The sequence below is a fragment of the Neltuma alba genome, unplaced genomic scaffold (genome assembly GCF_004799145.2).
Source record: "Neltuma alba isolate B1F8T4 unplaced genomic scaffold, ASM479914v2 tig00004934_pilon, whole genome shotgun sequence".
In the NCBI taxonomy this organism is placed as follows: Eukaryota; Viridiplantae; Streptophyta; class Magnoliopsida; order Fabales; family Fabaceae; genus Neltuma; species Neltuma alba.
The window spans coordinates 129,886-156,199 of NW_021633916.1; the positions used below are offsets into that span (position 1 = coordinate 129,886).

Below are 26,314 nucleotides of genomic sequence, written 5' to 3' on the forward strand. Positions count from 1 at the left end.
TAAATAATGCTTAGTTATAATATTTTAGGGACTTTGTTCTCCGTTTTTTTTTTTTGGAAAATCAGACGAAATACTCTCTATTTTGTTGGAAAAAATTATCCATTTTATCATATCATTTTTAAAGAATGGTTATTGATTTACACTATTGTCTATAATTCTTCTGGTAAAGTGTAATTTGAGCATTCTTGTTTTTCTTGTGCTATCATAATTAATTAGTTTTAGTTGTTATCTTTCTGCATTGGCTTCGAGTTCAAAAGATATCACAATTATTTACAGGTAATTTCCTTTTCTTTTCTATTTTTATTTTGTTTATTTATTTAAAGCCTCATTATGTTGTTTACGCTATTGTCTCTTTCATAATCTTTTTCAGAAGCAGCTGTAATCATCAACTCTCTGCTATCTTTTTGGGCTGACAAAACAGGGACCAAGCCCAACGCATTACTCATGACCTAGCCTTACACGACGGCTATCCCCTGTTATTCTTCGCATAATCCCTTCAAGGTCGCTGCTTCCTCTTTCCAGGTCTGCAGGGACCCAACTATTTCCAGAGTCAACTTCGCAAGAGCGTCTGCCACAGCTTTAGCTTCTCGCCTAATGCACTCTACTCTGACTTCCCACCTTCGATCCATTAAGTCAGCAGTCTCCTTCCATAAACAACAGGTAACGCTTCCTTCTTTTTCCTTCCCCTTCAACCTCTAACGGCTTCTCTCGCATCGACCTCCAATATCACCCTTTTTGATCCCCAAATTCCAAGCTACGTCCAGACCACAAGCTTCTGCCTCTTCTGGTGTGCAGCGCCCCATTTTCGCCGATCAACTCTATGCTTTGCTTCCCATTAGTTCTTGTTCTGCCTAAAAAAAAAAAAAAAGAAGTAAGAAAAAACATTATCTTAAGTTCATATTACAGGTAAATAACAGAATATAATTTTTTTATTTTTGGGTGACAATAGATCTTGCAGTTGATGCAATAGATCTTCAGCAGTTGCGTTCTGTGTGTCCTCCAATAATATGTCTGGACATTTAGTCCTTTTTTTTTTTTTAAATACATGACCGTAAAGCAGAAAGAAGGTTTTTTGTCTTATATATTTGTTATTAAATTTTTAACATATCTATATTGTTTTATCTTTTATTTATTACTGGTCAGATTGTTATTTTCTTAACAAAAGTATATATTAAACAGGAGAAAGTATATACTGAACAGGAAAAAAGTCAAAATTTAAGGTAGATTTAATAAAGTTTGAGGTTTCTCTTTATTCTAATAAAATATGTTGAAAGCAGCTTATGGATAGAATCAGACGTGTGTGTATTCCTGAAATCCATTTTCAATCATGTTCTGGTTGCTTTCCCTTGCTGCTCATCAGATATTGAAAATATTACAGGTAAATATTAATTTTAATCAAAATATTATTAGAAAGTTAAAAATGAAATGTTGGATGTTATTTTGGATTTTTGTCTATTACATTGAATTCATATTAACTTAAGTTTCGTTCTGAATTTGATGGAATGCCTATTTTCAGAAAAATATACTTGTGAAAGAAGTCAGATTATTTTAAGTTATGTTTTTCATTATGTTGAATTCATGTTATTGAACAAACAACTGATAGTTATTAAAAGATTAGTTTTGTTTTACATCATGGTTATATGAAAATAAAATTTAAAAATAGAGCAAACTTTAATTTGGACCGTTGTTGTTTGATATAAATATATATATTCATAGTAACTTATGAAAATTTGATATATATTCATAAAAAAAAAGGGGAATATCATCAAGGGAAAATGACAATAAAATACCACCTGAATTCTAAAAAGACAAATAAGGAACTTGAATAAGCAAAATGACATATAGGGGACTGAGTACCAATCTGGAATTCAGATTTTTGGCCAAAAGACCAAAATGCCCTGTCTGAAAGTGAGAGAAAGGAAAGAGGAAGAAAGCGACGCAGTGAGAGAAAGGAGAGAGGAAGACCGACGGTGATGAAATGCGAGAAGAAGGAAAGAAGAATGTTGGAAATGCTATTATTTTACTCTTTCGCATCACCATTCTGTAGAGATTGTTGATTTGGTGGGTTTTGATTGTGGGAAAGAGGATTTGTAGTGAGAGAGGGAGTGAACCTGCGGGGAAAATGAAGTGGAAATCAGAAAACAATGACAAGCAATTACGTTACGTAACTGCTGTCATATGCCTGCTGGTTTTTGGTAAATCCTACTACGTGAATGGTAAATCCCACTATGTGAATGGTAAATTTTACTATACATGTAGTTAATTATGAATTTTACAAAATACATATTGTAATTTACAACTTTTGTAGTGAAAGTGACTGCTTTGTTAATGGGTTTTGCAACCTGTTTTCAGGAGATAAACAACTTGTTTGTAAAAACTAATAAAATTTCACGCTAAATTTGACAAAACGTATAGTGGGATTTACAACTTCCGTAGTAAAAATGACCACTTATTCAATGGGTTTTGTAACTTGTTTTCAGGAGATGGGCAGCTTGTTTCTAAAAACTAATAAAATTTCATACTAAATTTGACAAAACACATAGTGAGATTTACAACTTTCGTAGTGAAAATGATCACTTCTTCAATGGGTTTTGTAACATGTTTTCAAGGGATTGGTAACTTGTTTCTAAAAACCAATAAAATTCTATGCTGAATTTTACAAAACATAGAGTAATATTTACAACTTTTGTAGTGAAAATTATCACTTCTTAAATGAATTTTGCAACTTCTTTTCAGGGGATGAGCAACTTGTTTCTAAAAATCAATAAAATTTCACGCTGAATTTGACAAAACACATAGTGAGATTTACAACTTTCATAATGAAAATGATCACTTCTTCAATGGGTTTTGCAACATGTTTTCAAGGGATTGGCAACTTGTTTATAAAAACCAATAAAATTATATGCTGAATTTTACAAAACATGTAGTGAGATTTACAACTTTCTTAGTGAAAATGATCACTTCTTAAATGGATTTTGCAACCTCTTTTCAGGGGATGAGCAACTTGTTTCTAAAAACCAATAAAATTTCACACTGAATTTTACAAAACACACAGTGAGATTTACAACTTTTATAGTGAAAATGACCACTTCTTAAATGGCTTTTGTAACCTGTTTTCAGGGGATAGGTAACTTGTTTCTAAAAACCAATAAAATTTCACGTTGAATTTTATAAAATATATACTGGGATTTACAACTTTTGTGATAAAGTGACTGCTTTGTTAATAGATTTTGCAACATATTTTCGGGGGATGAGTAACTTACTTTTCACCACCAATAAAATTTCACACTGAATTTTACAAAATACATAATAGGATTTACAACTTTTATAGTGAAAGTGACCACTTCTTCAATGGGTTTTGTAAACCTGTTTTCACCAGAAGAGCAACTTGTAAGCATAAATAAATCATTCAGTGAACGTGCACCTGAAGTACATCACAATAAACATTGAACTATTAAGTTTCATAATTAACTACATGTATATTAAAATTTACCATTCACAGAATGTGATTTACCATTCACGGAATGGGATTTACCAAAAACCAGCAAACATATGACAGCAATTACATTACGTAATTGCTTGTGACTATTTTCTGATTTATGCTTCATCATTCACCAAATACTGAATATGAACCCTCAAATGCAATAATCCTGTTCCTATTTCACCATGAAACAGCCACAAAAATAAATAATCCAAATCCCGCCATCAACTTCTACTCACTCATGAATAATTCAAATACTTCAGCGACCTCTTCGACGACGACAATTTCAGGGGGTACAAGTTATTTCAGACAGGGCAATGTATTTCAGCGATGGTAACCAAATTCAGCGATGGCAATCTACTCCTACGACGACGGCAACGTGATTTCGAAAAATCCTTTTTGGTGATGCAGGAACTTGGATTTAGTTTCGTAGAAGGAAATCAGTTTCTCCCTTTCTCTATCGCATGAATACACTGCTCAATGTTCAGAGACAATCAGGGCAATTCGGTCTTTTGGCCGAAAATCTATATTCCAAATTGGTACCCAGTGCCCTATTTGTTATTTTGCTTATTCAGGTCCCTTATTTGTCTTTTTGGAATTCAGGTGGTATTTTGTTGTCATTTTCCCTATCATCAACCTGAATACTGTTTCAATAACTACCGTTTTCTAAGTGTACATGAGCTTCTTTTTTTTTTTGGTCCTTTTTTCGGGTCGTCAATAATTATACAATAATAAAGTTCAAGACTTTAAATTTTTTGAAAATTAATATATATATGTATATATCTCGTATGTTTGTGCTAATTGGGTGAACTGTTGTTTGCCATTTGTGTGTAGTTCGGCATAATCTCTTAATTTGATTTGAGAGTCACTTCGGAGGACATTTCTGCGTTATTTGTCTAATTTTATCATTACATTTGAGGGAAGCAACGATTATATTAGATTAAGTCATCTAACTAATTTATTTATTTATTTATTTATTTTTTTTAATTTAGCTTGATGAAGGACTTCTTTTTTCACTTCTTTTATGATCGAAGGATACCGTTACCTTCATTATCATCTCGTTACTTTACATGTTATTGTCTCGTCTGTTATATTTTTTGATTATCATTTGAACTCAATATTCAGATTCTTAAATAACGAATAATTTTATTACAAACTCAAGTCTCACCTAATCTTTTTGCATATGCAAAGTATTTGTTTTTCAATCAAAGGAACTAATATTTGTACATTAAATAATGGATTTATTAGATGGGTTTCTTATACTTTTCTGAAATTAACTTGATTTATTTTTTTTATAAGTAATCATATATTTTTAATTTAAGTCAATAAAATTTATTAATATGATTATTAAAAGCTTTATTTTTTCTATTAAAATAAAAGTATATAATGATTTTTAGATTTGCGTGTACTTTGGCCAGTCACAAAAAATGCATTCAGTTTTGGCTTGGACGACTTTTTCTCTCCTTGTTGACATTTCTATATAATACGTAATTATCATTTACCAAGATTACTAGGTGGTGTTATTATTTGGAAAAATGGTAATTACATATATAAGTTCTAAATGAAGAATTTATTTTAAATAGTTTTGTGAATTTACTTAAACATTACTCCGAAATAGCTCAAGACTTGGTTATGATTATTTTTTCTTATGAAATGATATAGACGTAAACCAGTCATGAAAATAAATTCTTAAAGATTAATTTTTATTAAATATTTTAATACTTTAATATTTACAATTTAAATTTAATCAAATTGTAAATAAACCTCATAGATTTAAAAATCAACCTCTTTAATTTACAAATAATTCTCCTAAGATATAAATATTTTAACGTTGGCAAAAAAATTTACTAATTCACAATTAAATCTCTCACATTTACAAAGTCATCATCTTGACTTATTCTTTTAACCTTTTGGCATTCACTAAATTAGATTAAGTCGTTTTCTTGTGCTTTGCTTCATTCTCCTACGGCTTGAAAAATTATCATCATAATTTTCTTCACTTATGTATTACAGATAAATAATAGTAGTATATAGCATATAAATTATTTATAACGTTAGTTAATTAATTAAACTGGGATGTGAAATTTTATAAATTGTTTTACTACAACATCTGAGAAATATATTTATAATTAAAATGAATTATTTGTTCATTCAATCTCAAATTTGTACAGATTGTACGTGCGCGTCATGCTTGAGACATTATTCTGAATTTGGAATTAGTATAACTATACCTTAATTTTTTTGGCCTTGAATTAAATATAGCTTACTTTGAACTTTAGAATTGGTGTATCAATAGTTATAAGAACTCAAGTCAAGAACAAATTCCAATCATATATTCACTTAAAGAGTTTATAATATACTCTTTCAGTTTTTAATACAAGACTTACTTAACTAGTTTGATTAGATTAAGAAAATTACGTAAGTTAGTTAATTATAAGAAATATGACGTGTTCTTTTTAAAACGCCACAATTATTTTTCTTAATATCTTCTCTTTATTTTCTACTTTCTATTTGATTATGGTTGAAGGAGTATCTATAAGGATAATTTAAGAAAAATTGATAAATGTGTGAAATAGGTTTTATATTTAAGATCAAAATCAACTCAATAATTAGCTCTTATATTAAGGATTAGAAGAGTATTTAGGATCGGGGTAGTATATTAATTACAACGTATTACGTAAGGAATAACTTCATTGTTTGTGACTTCTATCGTATCCTTCTTCTCCTTTATGTATTAAAATCGAAATTAATAATTACTTTGGGACCCAAAGGAAGAAGGGAATACACTTTCATTTTCTTCCTCTTCAAGAAAAGGACGGCATGATTAAAATAAACCTGAATAAAATAACATATATCTAATATATATAAAATAAAGCTAAAGCAATGTATGTTATTAAGGAAAGAATATATAGCTAATTATTTTTTGTTTTTTACCAGCATAGCTAATTAATTACTTGAACTTTAGAATTGGTGTCCCCATATATAATTAAAGAATACATAGCTAATTAATTATTTATTTATCTTACGTGTCCTCAAACGATATATTTCTTTCAGCGGGAAATTAGAAACACGTGTTACGAAATTATACTCTATATCGCTTGCTTTAACATAAAAAAGATTTAAAGGAAGAAAAGCAGAAAATTTTTTAAAGCGTCTGTGGTGACTCCAGACACGGCCAAAGAAATTAAGATTCCAATCATCAACATGAATAAATCATGCAGCGACTTACTTTTGAACGGTGGATTTTAACAATGACTTCATAAATCAGGAACTCTCTTCTTGCTCATCCATCTCATCAAGGATAACATACTTTGTAGCCGAATCTGTTTTGAAGGTCCCACCCACATCCTCTTTACCCGCTTCACCCTTCTGAAGCTTCCAGTACTTGCCATTCAAAATGGAGAGAGCATGACCATCACCATCCTTGAAGTTCGAGGCTCTAAATTAAATTAAGAAGGAAGAAAATTATGACCAAATACCAAAATAAATTGTTGAGAAGCGCATTAGTTAATGACTTACTTGTACCAATTGAATAAACCAACACCAACAATGATAGTGAAGAGACCAAGTCCTTTCAACCAAGTAAATTGATCATGAAAGTACAGGACAGCAACCTACACAAACATGAAAATTAAACATATATGACAACAATTTAACAACCTAAAAAAAATCAAATTTAATTTTGCATATAAAGCACTTCAATGAGTAGAAAAATATATAACAGCATGAAACATTTGTTTTTCCCATCCTCATCAAATTTACTAATTACAACTAGTTACAATTATCAATATTTTCAATGCAGCTAGGGTGCGGTCGTATATAAAAACCTTTTAAACCCCACCACACCGCCAAATCAGCAAATGCGGAAACCATCAACTCAATATTATAGAAAGCTGAATACAACAACCTAAAAACTAATCAAATTATAATGCACAATCTGTGTCAAGTAACTTGGAAGCCTTCTTAAGTAATTTTTTTCATGAGTCATGAATGACATCAGCACAAAATTGACACCTTAACTAGGTTCTTTAGAAATATGAGACAGACCAAAATAAAGGGGGGTAGCCACTGGATGTTCATGTCAACAAACTGGCATAGAAAAGGTAAAAAAAATGATACCAATATGGTGACAGACTCCTTAACAACCCCAGCAATTGTAACGGTGACTGCACTAGTTACTGAGACAAGAACATACCCTGTTAGGACCTGCAAAAAGGAGATCCACCTTTGAAAACTGATTTGAGAGGAGGAAAAAATTGAAAGCTTAAATGTCAAAGAAGCAAAAGTCAAACAATTAATAATGTAATGTCATGTCCTAGGAAAGGGAACATTTACTCTTACCATAAGAAAAGCAAGTGCGCCACCTAAAAGCATTAGTAAACAACTCTGAGTAATATGCCATGGACTATTAAAATATTCGTTTTGCCTGAATTCCCCCATGGATCCAATGCAAGAGAGAGAAGAGCGGTTGCCCCTGCCATTACTGGAGTTACATAGCTCATCAAGGTAAGCGGATTTTTCATCCCTGAAGTTATATTGGAAAACTTATCAGTATTTCATTAAAAAGGTATAGATCTTTTAAATCTCCCGCTGGAAAGTGAACAATGGTAGAGGAAAAACTTGAATAAAGAAAGAGTATTCAAAGAAGAGGAAAATAGAAAAACACTGAAACATGGTCACCGAGTTTTCAGTCAAGGTCAGAAGCCAGAGATAAGCTCACACATGCCTAAAGTCAGTGCATGGTAAGCTATGTTCTAGAGCATAAAGTATGATGAATGGTTAAACGCTGGTTTAAAAGCAAGAATCTAGCTTTCTGCCTGGATCTCGTCCATGAAGAAAGACCTTTAAAGAGAATTTAACTTCATTATTCAACAACCTCTCTTAACAGGAATATCATCCATCGTATCAAATATTACTTTTTATATTTGTTGTAATTATAGGAATTTGCTCAATCGTAGCCGTTCTCGGAATCAAAGGCACCTCCACCGTTCATCGGAGCAGTTTTTGTATTCAAGCTCTGTTCTTCTTCTACCATTCCGGTGGAGATCTCCCTGATTCACTGATAATGGATGGCTTCTGAATGCCAAGAAGCAAGATATGTGCAGAAGTTTTGTTGCTTTGCATGGTGTACTCACAAGGCTGCTCCACATGCATGGGATCTTGATGCCAGCTCGGACTGTGGATGCCCACCCCTCTGATTCTAAACCATCAGAATCAGCAATAACTGCAATTATCTAACTTCTTATCCGTTAGTATATTATCAGTAGACCGATAAATTCCTGAAATATATTAAACTGAAATCCTTTTTCAGCCATGATTGACATTTAGAAGAGAAGAAAAATAATATTATTGATGGTTCATACATTATAAGTCTCTGGATGAAGAGAAATGCTACTTAGCTTAATTGTCAGTAAGATGCCTCAGATCCAGAAGACTTCTAGGGGATACTTTCTGACCACTGCTTTGTTCTAAATGACCTACATAACTAATATGTTAATATTAAGAAAAATAGTTAATTAGTTATGAATGAGTACTTTCTTTTTAAAAATATCTTTATTAATTATGTGTATTGGAATTATCTTTAATAGAAACCCTTTAACATATGTAATCAACATAGGGATTACTTGGAGGCAAAATGAATTAATATGGTAGATAAAGTATATTAAAGTCTTATATTCAGGACCAAATTGACTATATAATTAGCTTTTTTATTATGGAACAGAGGTAGTATATTATAATAGTTCAACTGTAAAATATACCAAGTTAACTTGATCAAGTTTTAAAGCTGTTTTCAAGGAAAAATCCTGGAATCAAGCTATTTAGTGTAAGATTTCTGTAAATTAAAAAAAAAACATTTCCTAGAGTATCTAAGCTCTAAATAAAATACTGAATGCTGCTATAACTGTAGAAGTCTAAATTAATATTTGTTCTTCTTTCTCTGGCTTTATGCTTTCATTCCATTACAATTCTCGCACAACCCATTTGAGATTGGCTGTGATTGCTAGTTCATAGGCGTGAAAAAGGAGATTCAAGATTGAGTACTGATAGTAACTCTCCACTTGGCCCATGGCACAGCTGTGCTATTGGCTTGATATTTCTGGTAAACATCTTTTACGCATATATTTTGCCTAAAATTAATATCATCGAGGATTTTGGGTTTTTGGTTTTGTTTTATATGTCTTTTACTTCTCATGTGCTTTGATCTCTAAAACTAAGTAGAATGAATAAAAGCTAGTGGCTAGCATTTTCTAGCTGGTGCTGTGAAGAGTAGGTTTTTGTTTGCACATTACTTTTTCAAACAATTAAGTTGGATGTGTGTGGGAAAATAAATGCATAAAAGAATATCAAAATCCACATCAAATTTGAAAAAAAAAAAGATTTATTGAATATTTGAATCCCGTTATCTGTTTTGAGGCCCTACTCACATTTTCTTCACCTGCATCACCCTTCTGAAGCTTCTAGTGATAGAAATTTCCTTTAATCGTTCCAACATAAGACTTTTCTTGGACTTGATCATTCTATGTTATAAAATACTGCAGACTGTTATAAATCCAGAATCCCAAATTCCTACAAGTATTTATCAACAAGTTTAGACTTTATTCTTATATATATTCACTCCAATTCATTTATCGTTTGTTCTTGCTTGTGTTGTTGAGCTAATTGTTGCCTCCTCCAAATTCCAAAAACCATATACGTACCAACAGTGTCAACCATTTTCTTAGCCTTCCTTCACTGCTTGAATTCCCGGCATATCATCAAGGTTGTGTGTATATATTGGAGGTAAACATTAGTTAGTTCAGAGATTCTTTCGTTCTATTAATATTGATCAAGGAATAATTTTTTTCCTAGTACACATAACTTTTGTTTTTTTCCCCCCCAAAGCCTCTTAGGTTGCACTTTTGTTTGTTTCACCTTAGTTTCAAAAGCTCAAATCATCATCCTTCTGCTGATCATCGATTCATAGTAAAGGTAAATAACAGAATATAATTAAGTTGTTTATTTTACATGCCCATAAATTACATTTCCTTTCCCAGAAGAACACTTGATGTGGTTTTTTGGGCAGTATATGATTGAGGAAAAGAAAAGATGTTTGAGCATTATTTGGCTATTGAGACGATAATGGAAAAAAAATGAGTAATCTTAATTGTATAATCATCATCTAGAGTTATTTATTCTACTCAGATGTTATATTCTAGGTTAAAAAAATAAATACGGACAAGTCTTTAAAAAAATGTCCTAGGTTCATATAACGACATGTTTACAATTCATGTTTGATGTAGTATGAGTAAATGGATGGAGGAGGTAGCTATGTCAGTAGCCGCGTATTTGTTGAGGAAAAAATATTTAATACTCCTCTTGTCCTATTTATAAAGCAGAAAAAGAAGGTATTTTTTGGTCTTATTTATAGAGCACTGAGAGAAATTTTTTATATGGATGTACAATTTTACCCTTCATTTATTATTGTGTTGGCTTTGTTGATATGAGGTATAATATATACTAAATAGAGATAAAGTTAAAAAGTCATTAAATTTTAAATGAGAGTTAATAAAGTTTAAGGTTTTTCTTAGTCTATATGAAACATGCTGGAAGTGTCTTATAAATAGGACCAGAGGAGTACCATAGATTGAAGTTAATTCATTCCGTGTGTTGCACAGGAACTAAATGCTAGTTACTCAACTAATAAATATGTGAGTTTGACTTGTAAATAACGCAAGTCAATTGTTGGCAACCAAAAAAAAAAAAGCAAGTCAACTTATAAATATGAAATTTTTGGGACATCTCCATATTTAGTTTTCTTATCTAAGACCTATGAGCATTCCCAACTTTTTATATTTTTTTTAATAACAAATATATTTATTAAAGGGAAACAACCAGCAAAGAAATAAGGCTGGTAAGTACAAATACAAAGTAAAGTCAGCATAAGGTCTTGTTTTCAACATGTCCAGAATCAGAGTGATTATATCAGTATTTTGCCACTCAAGCAGCTGAAGATTGAAGTCTGTTCCAAACTAGATTTCTATCATTTTCTTTAGGAGCACCATAAATAGAAGTAATGAAAGAAGGCACATTTAAATCCCACAGATTTGACTTTAGCATGGATCAAATTTATTGACTGATACAGAGCCTTAATAGCTACACCACTCTGCCACCAAAGAGCCAATCCACAAGATTCTCCACGAGGTTCCACATATAATTCATAATCCATGTTGCAAGCTCCCAAATCTTTTCAATTTTTCATTTCTCATTCTTGTTTCCATTAAAAAAAAAAATGATCGAAAGTCTGACTTTTCTATAGCAGTCTTTCAAATTTCTAATTGTCAAAGCAACCACCAGGTCTTTGACAATTCCACGATATGATTTTCATGAGATTGGTGGGGCTGTTGAAGGCCAGCCACCTTTGCCTTTGGAATTTTCCATCGAATCAGACATGCCAGATTCCTCATACTACTTGGCTTTCCTCAAAGCAATTCTTGTCATCTTAGCTTTTGTTTCCCTAAAGCCCCCTGCAAATTCAGCGATAGAATTTTTCCTATCAGCATCACCACTGCCCAGCTTTCTCCTTTTCATGATATATGGCGCACACCAAATCATCATAAGCTTCCCGTTTCAGGTTCAAATTCCCCAAATTGACAGTGACTTTTCCAAATAAAACCCTTTGTAAACCTACAATTGCTTTAGAACTATTATCACTATCCATATGAACAGAAGGAACTTTCTCAGTACCAGCATCAGACTTGTTAGTCATGACTCCTACCGCCTCTTCATAATCAGATAACAGCCTTCCTACGAACTTGGCTCCACTAGTGCTAGCACCATGATCAACATCATTCAAGGAAGAATACAAAGAATTATTGCAAATTTCAGAAACTTCTTGCACTGGATCCAGGAAATTAACTTTCTTTCCTTTGAGAACTTCATTAGATTTGAAGGAATGCAAAGCCGACAATTGTCCCTTGTCTTGGTAGCCATAATACTCTGAGAACCATTTTCATCAGCATCATGACCCCCTGCCCCCAAACATTCCCTGTTTCATTCTTCAGCCGCAACCACTTCAGATTTACCTCAGACCAACCCCCTTGCAAAATAACCAGGGTTCTGATTTGGTTTGTAACAGTCCAAGAGCCAAATCTTAGCAAATGAGGATCTTTTATTTTCTTTTTAACCAAATATATTTCATTAAAAAAAGAAACAAATAGTCCCAATCCAGAAAAAAACAACAAACTGGAAAGGGAAAGAGTACAAAAGATAAAAGCAGAGTCACAATCAATCCATTCGAACAACTATACTATTCTAAATATTCTTAGTGTTAATCCCAATAATTTTTCTTTCTTCCTTTTGAATTTCACAATAATTTACAGTAATGAATATTCCTCGTAAGTAGTAAATGACCGTAATATCATAGTCTTAGTTAATTAAATCATTGTTTTTTTCCTTAATGAAGGTTGGCATCGCGCCATTTGATTCTAAGGTCATCTCCAGGAGCTTTTCTTTTCCTCTCTAATGTGATTGCAGAGTTTGAGTTAATTAACTGAATATGTATTTTATATTTTTTGTTGATTTCATTTCAGTTATTTGAAAAGCCTTATGATAATACAAACTTTTTACTTGATTATATATCTATAACATAAGCATTTTCCCCTCCCATCATAATATTGAGAATTTCTCTTTACGTCACATAGATATCAATCACCGCAGAATATGAAGTACATAGAAAAAAATAAATGAAGACATTTTTTTGGATAAAAAACTAGGTATCATAAGATTTCATTTTTTTTTTTCTTTTTGCGATGTACAATCTACTGAGCTTTTAAGACCCAAGGTACACTATAAAAAAATTATTATAAAATAATTATTAGAATTTATAAAATAAAAAATAAAAAACTTCAAGAATAAAGATGTTTTAAAAAAATAAATTGCGTCTTTTCCTTCTCTCCTCTTATTTTTTCTCATACTAAAACTAAACTAAACAGACCCTAAATGTTATTTTCATCAGACAAAAAAATTGTCATTTTCTTAAACTAAATATATTTTTTCGATTCAATTTGCTTGCTATGGCCGGCGTGCCATTTCTGCAATATCGAGACGTCTAAACCACGCGGATTTGATTTATTTTATTTTATTATTGTTTGGCCGCTTCTTTAATGTACAAGTCTTCGTTAGTCCCAAGTAGGGCCTTGTGAATGGCGATAAACAAGAAAATTACGTGTCAAAGAATCATTAGCAAATAAAAAGTAAGACAAGATGGTCCCTCCCCAACGGGAAGGCTCACTTTTTGTTTACCAGTCTTCACGCGGTTTTACTTTTTTTTTTTTTTCTAGCTCTATTTTTATTGCTAAGGCTCTATAAATCGTTATGTGTTTTTTTAAAAATATGAATGCGACTATTTTCTGTTGTTATTTTTCCAGGAAGTATCCAAGTCACTTTTCCCATTCATTTATTGAATAGGACTGAAAGAGTATTTATCGTGTTTTTTTTTTCCAAGTCACTTGTGATATGTTTCATCAGAATAAAAAAAAATTAAACCTGGTATGTTAAAATTTAACAATTTTGTGATTTTGTTTCTATTTTTTTTTTGGGTACAGATTTTGTTTCTATATTTAATAACCCCCTTTGATCTTTGATTTAAGACCTAATTACAAATTTAATATTGGTCATATATATAAAACCTATTTCATATATTTTTTAATTTTTTTAAAATTAATCTTATTAGTATTTTCTCAATAATAATTAAATAGTAAAATAAATGAGGGAATTAAAAAAAGACATTTATAGTGTTTCAAAAAAAGTATATCAGGTTAACTAATATAACTAATATCTTTAATTCACTTAAATTATTTAACTAAATCTTATATTAAGGTCAGAAGCAATATATATTTTTCAAGAAAACAATAATCTATATGATAATAATCTAACTATGACAAAAGAATCATTAAAAAAATTAATATGATTAGTCTTTTTTTACTTACTTTCGGTCATTTCAGCTTTTCTTCTTTGAAACCTCCTTAAATTATTGCTAGGAAACAAACCCACTAGGCTGATTATATTTTAATATTTTGTCAATACTAGCAAAGGTTCGTTATCCTATGAGTCTACAAATATGACAAAAGATTTATTATTAAAATATAAGAAAATAACTCATTAGTGATGACTAGCATGTGGAATGGCCAAATCAAAATAATTATAGCGGTTATTCTATAAATATGACAAGAAAAAAAATGTGAATGTTAATGCATTATCTGGTGCTCCAGAGTATCCTCCTCTAAGTTGAAATTCAAAATTTTTCTTTTACGATTTAGTCCTGAAAATCCCTCTATTCCTCAAGAAACTTCGCGCACCTTTATCAAAAAAGATTTGGTAATCTGTCGTCTATTTCAGACTAATTATGATATTTTTAAACTTAAAATTCATGATGTAAAATTTTACACCAATTCAAAAATGTTGTGCAACAGAATTTTGTATAATTCAGATGCTGGTCCAATCGGTAACTTCTTACTGGGTTCGTTGATTTTTGCCCCCGCCATTAGAGAGTTTAGACCATCTTCTTTGACTCATTTAAATTCATCTCTTATTTGTTGTTTCACAGCTGGAGTAATTTACATTTACATTCAATCATGCACAGCAACGTCAATCATTTTCTTCAGCCCGCCCTGTACTGCCCAAGCTTCTGGAATATCATCAACTTCATCTCCCTGTCGTACGGATAAATATTTATTTGAAGATTCTTTGCCATATTGTTTTTTTTTTTAAAATTATGTTCATCAAGCAAAAGAATATTATAAAATTAAGAGTTAATATAATTTTTTATCATTTAAGTTTGTTATTATTTTGATTTTGGTTCCTTAAGTTTCAAATTATAGATTTTGTTCCTTTCATTTAAATCATTGATCCCTATAATTTAATAAAAAATTAGACTTTTTTATCCTTTGAGAAATCAAAACCTATACTTTAAAATTTAAAAGATCAAAACCAAAATGAGATTAAACTCAAGAAATCAAAAATTATATTAGCCCTAAAATCAAACATTAAAGAGTTTCCTGGATGCTCTATATCACAGAATTTATATTAAGTGAAATGTTTTTACCTGAATAAGTTATTTCAAGTTTAAATCAATCTTTTTATAACTGAAGCCCTTCTAATTGTCATCCTTTTAATTTTCTTTTATTCAGATTCATTTTTATATCTAAAATTTTTCATTCTCTTACTCCTTTCTTGATATAAATATGAACAGACAAGATAGGTCCTTGTTGTTAATGAAATTTTTGATAAGGGATTTTTCTCTAATTTTCTCAAATTCATATATATCAAATCAGAATCGCTAATTATTGAACTAAATTTATCACTTTTCCTTTAAAAAAGTTTCTTCAATTTGATATAAATTTACATTCGAAGTTTAAATAATCAATTATATTAAAGGACGATCTCCCCAAAGCTAAGATTTTATAAACATGTTGTTGTATAATTAATGTAGAATACTTTTTTGACAATCAGGTGAGGAAAAAAGATAATTTAACATTAAAATATTTAAAAAACTTAAAGAAAATATTTCTGTTGGGCCAACACACTTGACGATTGAGAAATAAAGAAGCATAAAAAATTTAAAGAGGGAGACAGAGAAAAAGCGAACAAAACAATATTTTAGTAGTAATGATTGTCCCTAACAATAGCAATGTGAAACAAATGTGATATGCATCATGGGCAATATTTTATTTCATGTTTAAAAAAAAAAACCATTCACGATAGTTTGTAACAATATTTTTCATCATTTAAATTTAATTTCATTCAAAATTTATGATTTTTGGTTTGTTTTTCATAACACGTTTTTTTCATAATCTTATTTATGATATTTGAACAGTGTAGAGAGCTCAAGTTTAAAATTTAAATACTTGAATAACTATTTAACCATATTTTTTGGCATGTTATACAAATTACGTGGGTTAATTAAATGTTGATAGTTTTTTTTAATCAACGGGTAATCTTTAGCTCACTTTTCTTTCCGTTTTGATTGCTTTTGATCAATCTTCTTCAATTTAAAAGAACGAAATCTGAAATTAAACGAGCTTTCTTGTGGGAACGGAACCATCCATTACCAAATACATTTGACATCTTCTGTGTAAAGTTAGTAAAAATTTTTTTTATCATAATCAATAATATTGACTGAGATTGCAAACATGTTGCCGTATGATTAGGGGAGAATGCCTTTCCGACAATTGGGTGGGGAAAAAGATACTTTACTACTAAAATATTTAAAAGACTTAAAGAAAAATAATATCAGGAAGACTTATAGAGTTTACTTGGTGACCGGATATAAGTTAAAATTATGCTTTCATTAACTCTTCCATCACTGAAGTCTCATAAGTTAAAATCTCCCGGTGTTCTGTTTGCTATCATAGTGCCCTATTTTCTTGCTAGTAAGCACGTTACGTTATTGCTTCATCCTTTTGAACTTTTCTCTAATTTTGTTAAACACTTTGTTATTCTCCAATAATTTTTCTTCTCAAAGAGATCTGATTTGAACAATAAGCTAAGGAGATTACTCTCTTTGTTGAAGGTATCGTCAGGCACTTTGTAGTCTGCAAAAACAGGTAAGTTCATCACTTTCTCTTGTTATCTCTTTTAATTGTTAGTAAGATGCCTCAGATCCAGTAGATTTCTTGGGAATACTTTCTGATCATTGCTCTGTTCCAAATTACCTAGATAACTAATTTGCGGATATTAGCAGATATTAAGAAAAGTAGTTAAACTAGTTATGAATGAGTGCTTTCTTTTTTAAAAATATCTTTATTAATTATGTGCATTAAAACTATCTTTAATGGAAACCCTTTAACATATGCAATTAACATAGGGATTATTGGAGACAAAACGAATTAATATGGTAGATAAAATATATTGAAATCTTATATTTAGGACCAAATTAAATTTATAATTATCTGTGATATTAAGAAATGGAGGTAGTATATTATAATACTTCAAATGTATAATAAGTATCCAAGTCACTTTTCCCATTCATTTATAGAATAGGACTGAAGGAGTGTTTCTCTTTTTTTCTTTTTTTTTTCAAGTCACTTGTGATATGTTTCATCAGAATTAAAAAAAAAATTAAATCTGGTATATTAAAATTTAGCAATTTTGTGATTTAATTTCTATGTTTAATATGCCTCCGATTTTTGATTTAAAACCTAATTACAAATTTAATATTGATCATATATATAACCTATTTTATATGTTTATTGATTTTTTTCAAATTAATTTTATTGATATTTCCTCAATAATAATTAAATAGTAAAGGAAATGAGGGAATTAAAAAAAAACACTTATGATGTTTTAGAAAAAATATATCAGGTTAACTAATATAACTAATATCCTTAATCCACTCAAATTATTTAATTGAATCTTATATTAAAGCCAGAAAAAATATATTTTTTTAAGAAAACAATAATCTAACTATGACAAAAGAATCATTAAAAAAAATTAACATGATTAGTCTTTGTTTACTTACCGCCGGTCGTTTCAGCTTTTCTTCTTTGAAACCTCCTTAAATTATTGCTAGGAAACAAACCAATTAGGCTGATTATATTTTAATATTTGGTCAATACTTGCAAAGATTCGTTATAAAGATTCGTTATACTATGAGTCTACAAATATGACAAAAGATTTATTATTTAAATATTAAAAAAAACTCATTAGGGACTAGCATGTGGACGGACCAAATCAAAATAATAATAGCGGCTATTCTATAAATATGACAAGAAAAAAAAAAGTGAATGTGAATGCATTATCTGGTGCTCCAGAATATCCCCTCTAAATTGAAATTGGAAAAAAAAAATCTACCTTAAATTTAATCAAATTTTAAATAAATATCATAGATTTAAAAATCAACCTCTTAAATTTACAAATAATTCTCCTAAGATATAAATATTTTAATGTTGGCAAAAAAAATTTACTTATTTACAAGTAAACCTCTCACATTGACAAAGTCATCATTTTAACTTGTTCTTTTACTTTTTGGCGTTTAGTAACTTAGATTCAGTTCTTTTCTTGTGCTTTGCTTCATTCTCGCACGGCTCGAAAATTTATCGCCATAATTTTCATCACTTATGTATTACATATAAATAATTGTAGTATATAGCATATAAATTTTTTATAAATTTAATTAATTAATTAAACTGAGATATGAATCTTTATAAATTGTTTTAATACAACATCTGAGAAATACAGTTATAATTAAAGTGAATTATTTGTTCATTCGATCTCAAATTTATACAGACTGTACGTGTGTGTGTCATGCTTGAGACATTATTCTGAATTTGGAATTATTCTAAATATGGCCTAATTTTTTTGGCCTTGAATTAAATATAGCTTAATTTGAACTTTAGAATTGGTGTCTCCATGGTTAAAGAGCTCAAGTCAAGAAGCAGGTGTAATCATCAGCCCTCTGCTATTTTTTTGGGCAGACAAAAGAGGGCCCAAGGTCAACGCACTACTCATGGCCTACCCTTCCCACCCCATTTACACGACAGCCATCCCCTGCTACTCAGGATCTCTGCTTCCTCTTTCCAGATCTGCAAGAACCCAACCATTTCCAGAGTCAACTTCGCAAGAGCGTCTGCCACAGCGTCCGCTTCTCGCCTAATCCACTCTGCTCTGACTTCCCACCTTCGATCCATTAAGTCAGCAATCTCCTTCCATAAACAACAGGTAACGCTTCCTTCTTTTTCCTTCCCCTTCAACCTTCTAACGGCTTCTCTCGCATCAACCGCCGATATCATCTTTTTGATCCCCAAATTCCAAGCTACTTCCAGACCCCTCCTTATACACCAAGCTTCTGCTTTTGCTGGTGTGCAGCGCCCCACTTTCGCTGGTCAACTCTCAGCTGTGCTCCCATTAGTTCTTATTCTGCCTCCAGAAAAAAAAAAGGAAAGAAAAAACATTATCTTAAGTTCATATTACAGGTAAATAGCAGAGTATAATTTTTTTAATTATTTTTTGGGTGACAATAGATCTTGCAGTTGATGCAATAGATCTTCCGGCATTGCAGTCCCTCTGTCCTCCAATAGTATGTCTAGACATTCAGTCGTTTTTTTCCCTCCCACGTGACCATAAAGTAGAAAGGAGGCTTTTTGTCTTGTATATTTGTTACATCATTAAGTTAAATTTTTAACATAACTATATTATTTTATCTTTTATGTATTACAGGGCAGATTGTTATTTTCTTAATAAACGTATATATTAAGCCGGAAAAAGTATATACTAAATAAACAGGAAAAAAGTTGTCAACATTTAAGGTAGATTTAATATAGTTTGGGTTTCTCTTTATTCTAATAAAATATACCGAAATATACTGAAAGCAGCTTATAGATAGAACCAGATGAGTGTGTATATTGTTAGAGTCGTCTATACTTTCCTTGAATTCCTAAAATCCATTTTCAATCAAGTTCTGGTTGCCTTCCTTTGCTGCTAATCAGATATTGAAAATATTACAGGTAAATATTAATTTTAATCAAAATATTATTAGAAAGTTAGAAATGAAATGGATGTTATTTTGTATTTTTGTGTTTTACATTCAATTTATATTAATTTAAATTTCATACTGAATTTGATGGAATGCCTATTTTCGGAAATATGTACTTGTGAAAGAAGTCAGATTATTTTAAGTTATGTTTTCCATTATATTGAATTTATGTTATTGAACAAACAACTGATAGTTATTAAAAGCTTAGTTTTGTTTTACATCATGATTATATGAAAATAAAATTTTAAAATAGAATAAAATTTAATTTGGACCGTTGTTGTTTGATATATATATATATATATATATTCATAGTAACTTATAGAAATTTGAAATATTCATCAAAAAAGAAAAATTAAATCGGGAATATCATCAACCTGAATACGGCTTCAATAAATACCATTTTCGGTGCACATGGGCCTTTTTTTTTTTTTGGGTCCTTCTTTAGGGTCGTCAAGACTTATACAATAATGAATTTCAAGACTTTAAATTCTTTGAAAATTGTTATATATATATATATATATATATATATCGAATATTTGTGCTAATTGGGTGAATTGTTGTTTGCCATTTGTGTGTAGTTGGGCATAATCTCTTAATTTGATTTGAGAGTCACTCCGAAGGACATTTCTGCATTATTTGTCTAATTTCATCATCACATTTGAGGTAAGTAACGATTGTATTAGATTAAGTCATCTAAACTGATTTATTTATTTATTTATTTAGTTTTTCTTTTTCTTTTTCTTCTTATTTAGCTTGATGAAGGACTTCGTTTTTTTCCTTCACTTTTTTGAACATCACTTTTTATGATCCAAGGATACCCTTACCTTCATTATCATCTCGCTACTTTACATGTCTATTGTATTGTCTCATCTCTTATATTCTTTGATTATCATTTGAACTCAATATTCAGATTCTTAAATAACAAATAATTTTATTATACACTCAAGTCTCACCTAAGCTTTTTGCATATGAAGAGTATTTGTTTTTCAATCAAAGGAGCTATGGTATTTGTACATTAAACACGGAATTTATTATGTCACCGAAAAAAAAAACACTGAATTTATTAGATGCTTTTCATATAGTTTTCTGAAATTAACTTGATTTAATTTTTTTTATAAGGAATCATGTACTTTTAATTTAAGTCAATAAAATTTATTAATATGATTATTAAAAGCAATTGTTTTTCTATTAAAATAAAATTATATAATGATTTTAAGATATGCATGTACTTTGGCCGGTCACCAAAAAAATGCATTCAATTTTGGCTTACAAGACCTTTTCTCCTTATTGATATATATATATAATATACGTAATTACTATTTACCAGGATTACTAGGTAATGTTATTATTTGGAAAAATGGTGATTACATATACAAGTTCTAAATAAAGAATTTATTTTTAAATAAGTTTTGTGAATTTACTTAAATATTACTCTTCAATAGCTCAAGACTTGGTTATAATTATTTTTTCTTATGAAATGACATAGGCGTAAACCAATTATGAAAATCAATCCTCAAAGATTGATTTTTATTAAATATTTTAATACTTTAATATTTACAAGTTAAATTTAATCAATTTTTAAGTAAATCTCATAGATTTAAAAATCAACCTCTTAAATTTACAAATAATACTCCTAAGATATAAATATTTTAATGTTGGCAAAAAAATTTTACTAATTTACAAGTAAACCTCGCATTTACAAAGTCAACATTTTATCTTATTCTTATTATCTTTTGGCATTCACTAAATTAGATTCAGTCATTTTCTTGTGCATTGCTCAATTCTCCTACGGTTCGAAAAATTATCACCATAATTTTCATCACTTATGTATTCAAAATTGTTTTAATACAATATCTGAGAAATATATTTATAATTAAAGTAAATTATTTGTTCATTCAATCTCAAACTTATACAGATAGTACGTGTGTGTCATGCTTGAGACATTATTTTGAATTTGGAATTATTATAAACCGGTGTATCCTACATAAGGGATTGCCTTGCATTGTATCAGATGGAAGAAATTGGGACTTGTATTGCGACCAAAGTTGCAGAATGTCTATGGGATCCAATTTCACGTCGTGCCCGTTATTTGTTTTGCTTCAACCAATCCACTGGAGATTTTGAGAAAGCAAAAGAAGAGCTGGAGGTGAAACTAGCAGACATGAATATGCGTAAGGAAGAAGCTGATCGAAAAAGTGAAGAAATAATGCCATCTGTGAGGAAGTGGTTTGATAATGTGAATGCTATCCTAGAGGCGGCGCAAAAGCTGCAGCAAGAGGTTGGAGGAGGAGGAAAGAAATGTTTTAATGTGTCGCTCAAGTATTCCTTAGCAAAACAAATGGATGATATGGCTAAGCAAATGAAGCAACTTGAATGCAATTCCCACTTTGACCCATTTGCCCAGTTGATCCCACTTCCTGGCATTACCTACTTCCTTCCCATAGAGTTTGTGGATTTCAACTCAAGAAAATCAACTTATAATCATCTTTTGGAGGCAATCAAAGATGGCAAGAACAAGATGATTGGACTCTATGGTATTGGCGGCTCAGGTAAAACCACTCTGGCAAAGGAAGTGGGTAAAGAAGTGCATAATTTGAAGCTTTTTGACAAGGTCATCATGGTGGTTGTTTCTAAACCTCCAGATGGAGTAAAAATTCAACAAGAAATAGCAGATCAAATAGGTTTGAAATTTCAAGAGGACACTCCATCTGTAAGAGCACATAGGCTGTCAGAAAGATTGAAAAGTATGAAAACCCTTATAATCTTGGATGATGTGTGGAGCAATCTAAACCTTCAAGAAATAGGTGCCCCGCTTAACGAAAATTGCTGCATTTTGTTAACCACTCGCCTTCAAGATATGTGTGACTCTATGTGTTGTGAGAGAAAATTTGAATTGTCTCTCTTAACACCGCAGGAAGCATGGGCCTTGTTAAAGAGACATGCAAACATAACCAATGATTCATCAAATGAGCTTGATGATGTGGGAAGAAAAATTGTTGATGAGTGCAAGGGATTACCTATTGCAATTGTCACAGTGGGAAGCGCATTAAGAGGAAAAGTTACTCGGGAGTGGAAGTCAACACTGCGGAGGCTACAACAATCCCTACCATTAGATATTGAGGAGCGTTCAAGGGGCCCTTATGCATGTCTCAAAGTGAGTTACGATTATTTGCCAAGTCTAGCCAAGCAACTCTTCTTATTGTGCGCTATGTTTCCTGAGGATCACAAAATCCATATAGAGGATCTAATTCGATTTGCCAAAGGGACTTTGGAGCCTAAGGAGACTGTTTATACAATGGAGGATGCGAGGAGCGAGATTTTAGGAAGCATCAATACGTTATTAGCTTCTTGTTTATTAATGCATGCAGATGTGCAAGCATGTGTAAAAATGCATGACTTTGTTCGGGATGTAGCTTTATGGATTGCAAAGGAGCAACATCAAGCAATTTTGGTCGACAACCATGCAGTTTCAAGAATGTTGGCTGAAAATGAAAGTTTGAAAGAGACAAAAGTAATGTCATTATTGAACTTGGAAAACAATTTCAGGCTCTCCAATCAATTACATTGTCCAACACTTGAGATTCTGCTACTTCATTATCCGCAAGAGTTCATTAAAGATCTTGGAGGGATCGACGCACTCAAAGTCTTGGCCCTTGTAGAATCTGGCTTTCAATAGAGGGGATATGATTGGTGGCCACGGATTCACTGGTCAATGCCACAATCAATTGTGTCATCATTAATGAATCTTCATACCTTATGCTTAAGAGGAATTGCATTGGGTGACATCTCTTTCCTAGGTCAACTCAAAGGATTAGAGATTCTTGACTTGCGTGGTTCTCAATTTGGTGAATTACCTATTGGAATTGTGGATATGAAGAAATTGAAGCTGTTGGATGTGTTTGGGTGTAAAATTGCGAAAAGTCCTTTAGAAGTTATTGGAAGATGTGAGCAACTTGAGGAATTATACTTTTGGAAAAAGAAATCTGCCATATCGGAAAATTTCTCTCTTTCAAGGTTGAAGAGGTACGTTATCTATGACACCACCTCATTGAATATTTCTAGCTATGAAGATCCTCCTCTTGTAGGATATTTTGATGCTCATTGCATTGAAGAACTGAGAGCTTTATGCATACAAGGCTTCAAAGCCTCTGTTTCGAATTCGTCAATGAAAGATCTCATTCTTGGAGCAAATTGCCTTTGGCTAGACAATTGTAGGTGGGATCTTAATGATATAAATTCTGAAATAAAGCACTTAGCAATTTCATGCTGTGTGGAGAAGAGATTCATAGCTGATAACCTTAGGACCAACATTCATCAAACAGGACAAGTGTTCTCCCACCTGATTAGTTTAACATTGAGAAAAATGAATAGTCTCGAAGGAGTCTTCAAAGATTCATCGATCACATTTTCTCTCCCGATGTTACAAGAGCAGTTTTTAGAGAGCTGTCCAGAATTGGGAACCTGCATCTTCACCCATGCCACTGTTACAAGCCTACCGAAGTTGAGGAAACTTGACATTCAGGATTGCAGCAAATTGAAATGGCTATTCTCTTATTCTCTAGCTTCTCAGTGTCCTTCGCTAGAGGAATTGCACATATCGGATTGTCCTAAACTTGAGAGGCTCGCTGATGAAGAAGATGCGCATGGTGATTGTTTACTGCATCAAAGGGAGCCCCTCCAAGACTACCCGTACGTAAGTGTTATATCCGCAAAATTCATCTTGAATCATTGCAGATTTGAAATAATAATCCATGTTGATGCGTTTGCTGAAAAAAGGTTGTAAGCTGAATTTGTTTCTTTTCTTTTGGTGCTGAATTTTATATCTGTTTTTAAATTATCATGCGAAATTAATGTGCCTACTTTATCAATCTATTTGTTAGTTTTAACTCTCTGGTCAAATAAATAGTATGTGTATTGCAATTTCTAACACCATCTATATATTGCGGAAACTACTTTTTAGAGGCTAGTCTAAATTCGTGCAATTGCTAGTTTCACATATTTTTCGGACATTTCGTTTTTGCTTTTGGTGCATTCTACCTAGTTTTTTTTTAAAATTAAAAATTGGCCTGTTTACTTTTAAACTTTATTTTAAAAAGTCATGTTTATAAGCAAATAATATACGTAAGATTAAAAAAGTACTCCAACATATTCTGAATTAGAGGCAATAGTCATTTTCTTTAATTCAAGTTTTTGCAAATATATAACTTTATTTTTTATTTCTGAAATTTGAAAGCTCTGTAGCAAACGTCATACGTAGTGTTTTTATATGCGTGTAAGTGTGTGTGATTGAGCTACTATTTGAGTTTTACTTTTTATTTCAAGACAAGAAAATGCTATTTGTTTTTATCGATTTGTATCTTTCATATTAAAAATCTTTTATCAAATGATTACTTTTAATTTGCCAAATGCAATGGTATATATTTTCCAAATAATTAATTTCATATTTTTAACAACGCTTTATTTTTTTTATTTCCTATTTTTGTTAAGAAAGTAATTCTGACTGACACGATGAGAGTAAGAGACAAGTTGTTGTAATTAATGTGTGCATTTCATAATTATAATTTGAATACATATATGTATGTATGTACAGGGGAATCAGACTGTGGTCACTACTGTAGAAAGCTCCCACCATTCACGAAATCAGAAACTCTGGACCCCTTTCCTAAGTTTGAAACTTGTAGTTATTGAAAGTAGTGGAATGAAAGGTAGTATGTTTGAGGTTCAGCAAGTCAGAGGAACAGAATCTATTGAAGCAAGAGGCGAACCTTTGACATTGAATTCAGAGTTGTGTTCTTTAGATTTATCAGATCTCAAAGAGTTGGAATACATTTGGAAGGGCCCCACACGAAGTGTGAGCCTCCATAAACTTGAAAAAGTTGCATTGCGGAAATGCTCAAAGTTGAGGAATATTTTCACTCCTCCAATTGTCACAAGCCTTCCAGAATTGAAGACATTACAAGTAGGTTACTGTGATGAATTGGAGGGAATATTTTGTGAAGAATCACTTGAAAATCTTTCTTCTTCTTCTAATGTTTGCTTCCCCAAACTTGAGAATATTCTGATATTGGGAAGCAATAAAATGAAAAGGGTGTTCTCATATTCTATGCCTTCTCATCATTGTCCTTCACTAGAGAGGCTGGACATAAATGAGTGCTTAGAACTGCAGAGGGTTGTTGATGAAGAAGCAGCACACGATGGGGATTGGCAGCTACCTCTTCTCAAACTGAAGAAATTACTTTTAAGGAAATTGCCGAAATTGAGAGAGATATTTGGAGGTGCATTATTGGAGTGTCCGCAACACGTAAGTATTTTCCGCAAACAAT

At 31.2% G+C, this 26,314-nt stretch overlaps 1 protein-coding gene across 1 annotated transcript in view; it reads right to left on the minus strand.

Annotated features, from left to right (window-relative positions):
• Nucleotides 1–26,314, minus strand: part of LOC114746319 (probable sugar phosphate/phosphate translocator At1g06470) — a 106,396-nt gene that overhangs the window by 73,295 nt on the left and 6,787 nt on the right. Inside the window, exon 6 of the mRNA XM_028934552.1 lies at nucleotides 7,001–7,095. Within this exon, the coding sequence (XP_028790385.1) occupies nucleotides 7,001–7,095 (95 nt within the window). The remainder of the gene's footprint in view (nucleotides 1–7,000; nucleotides 7,096–26,314) is intronic.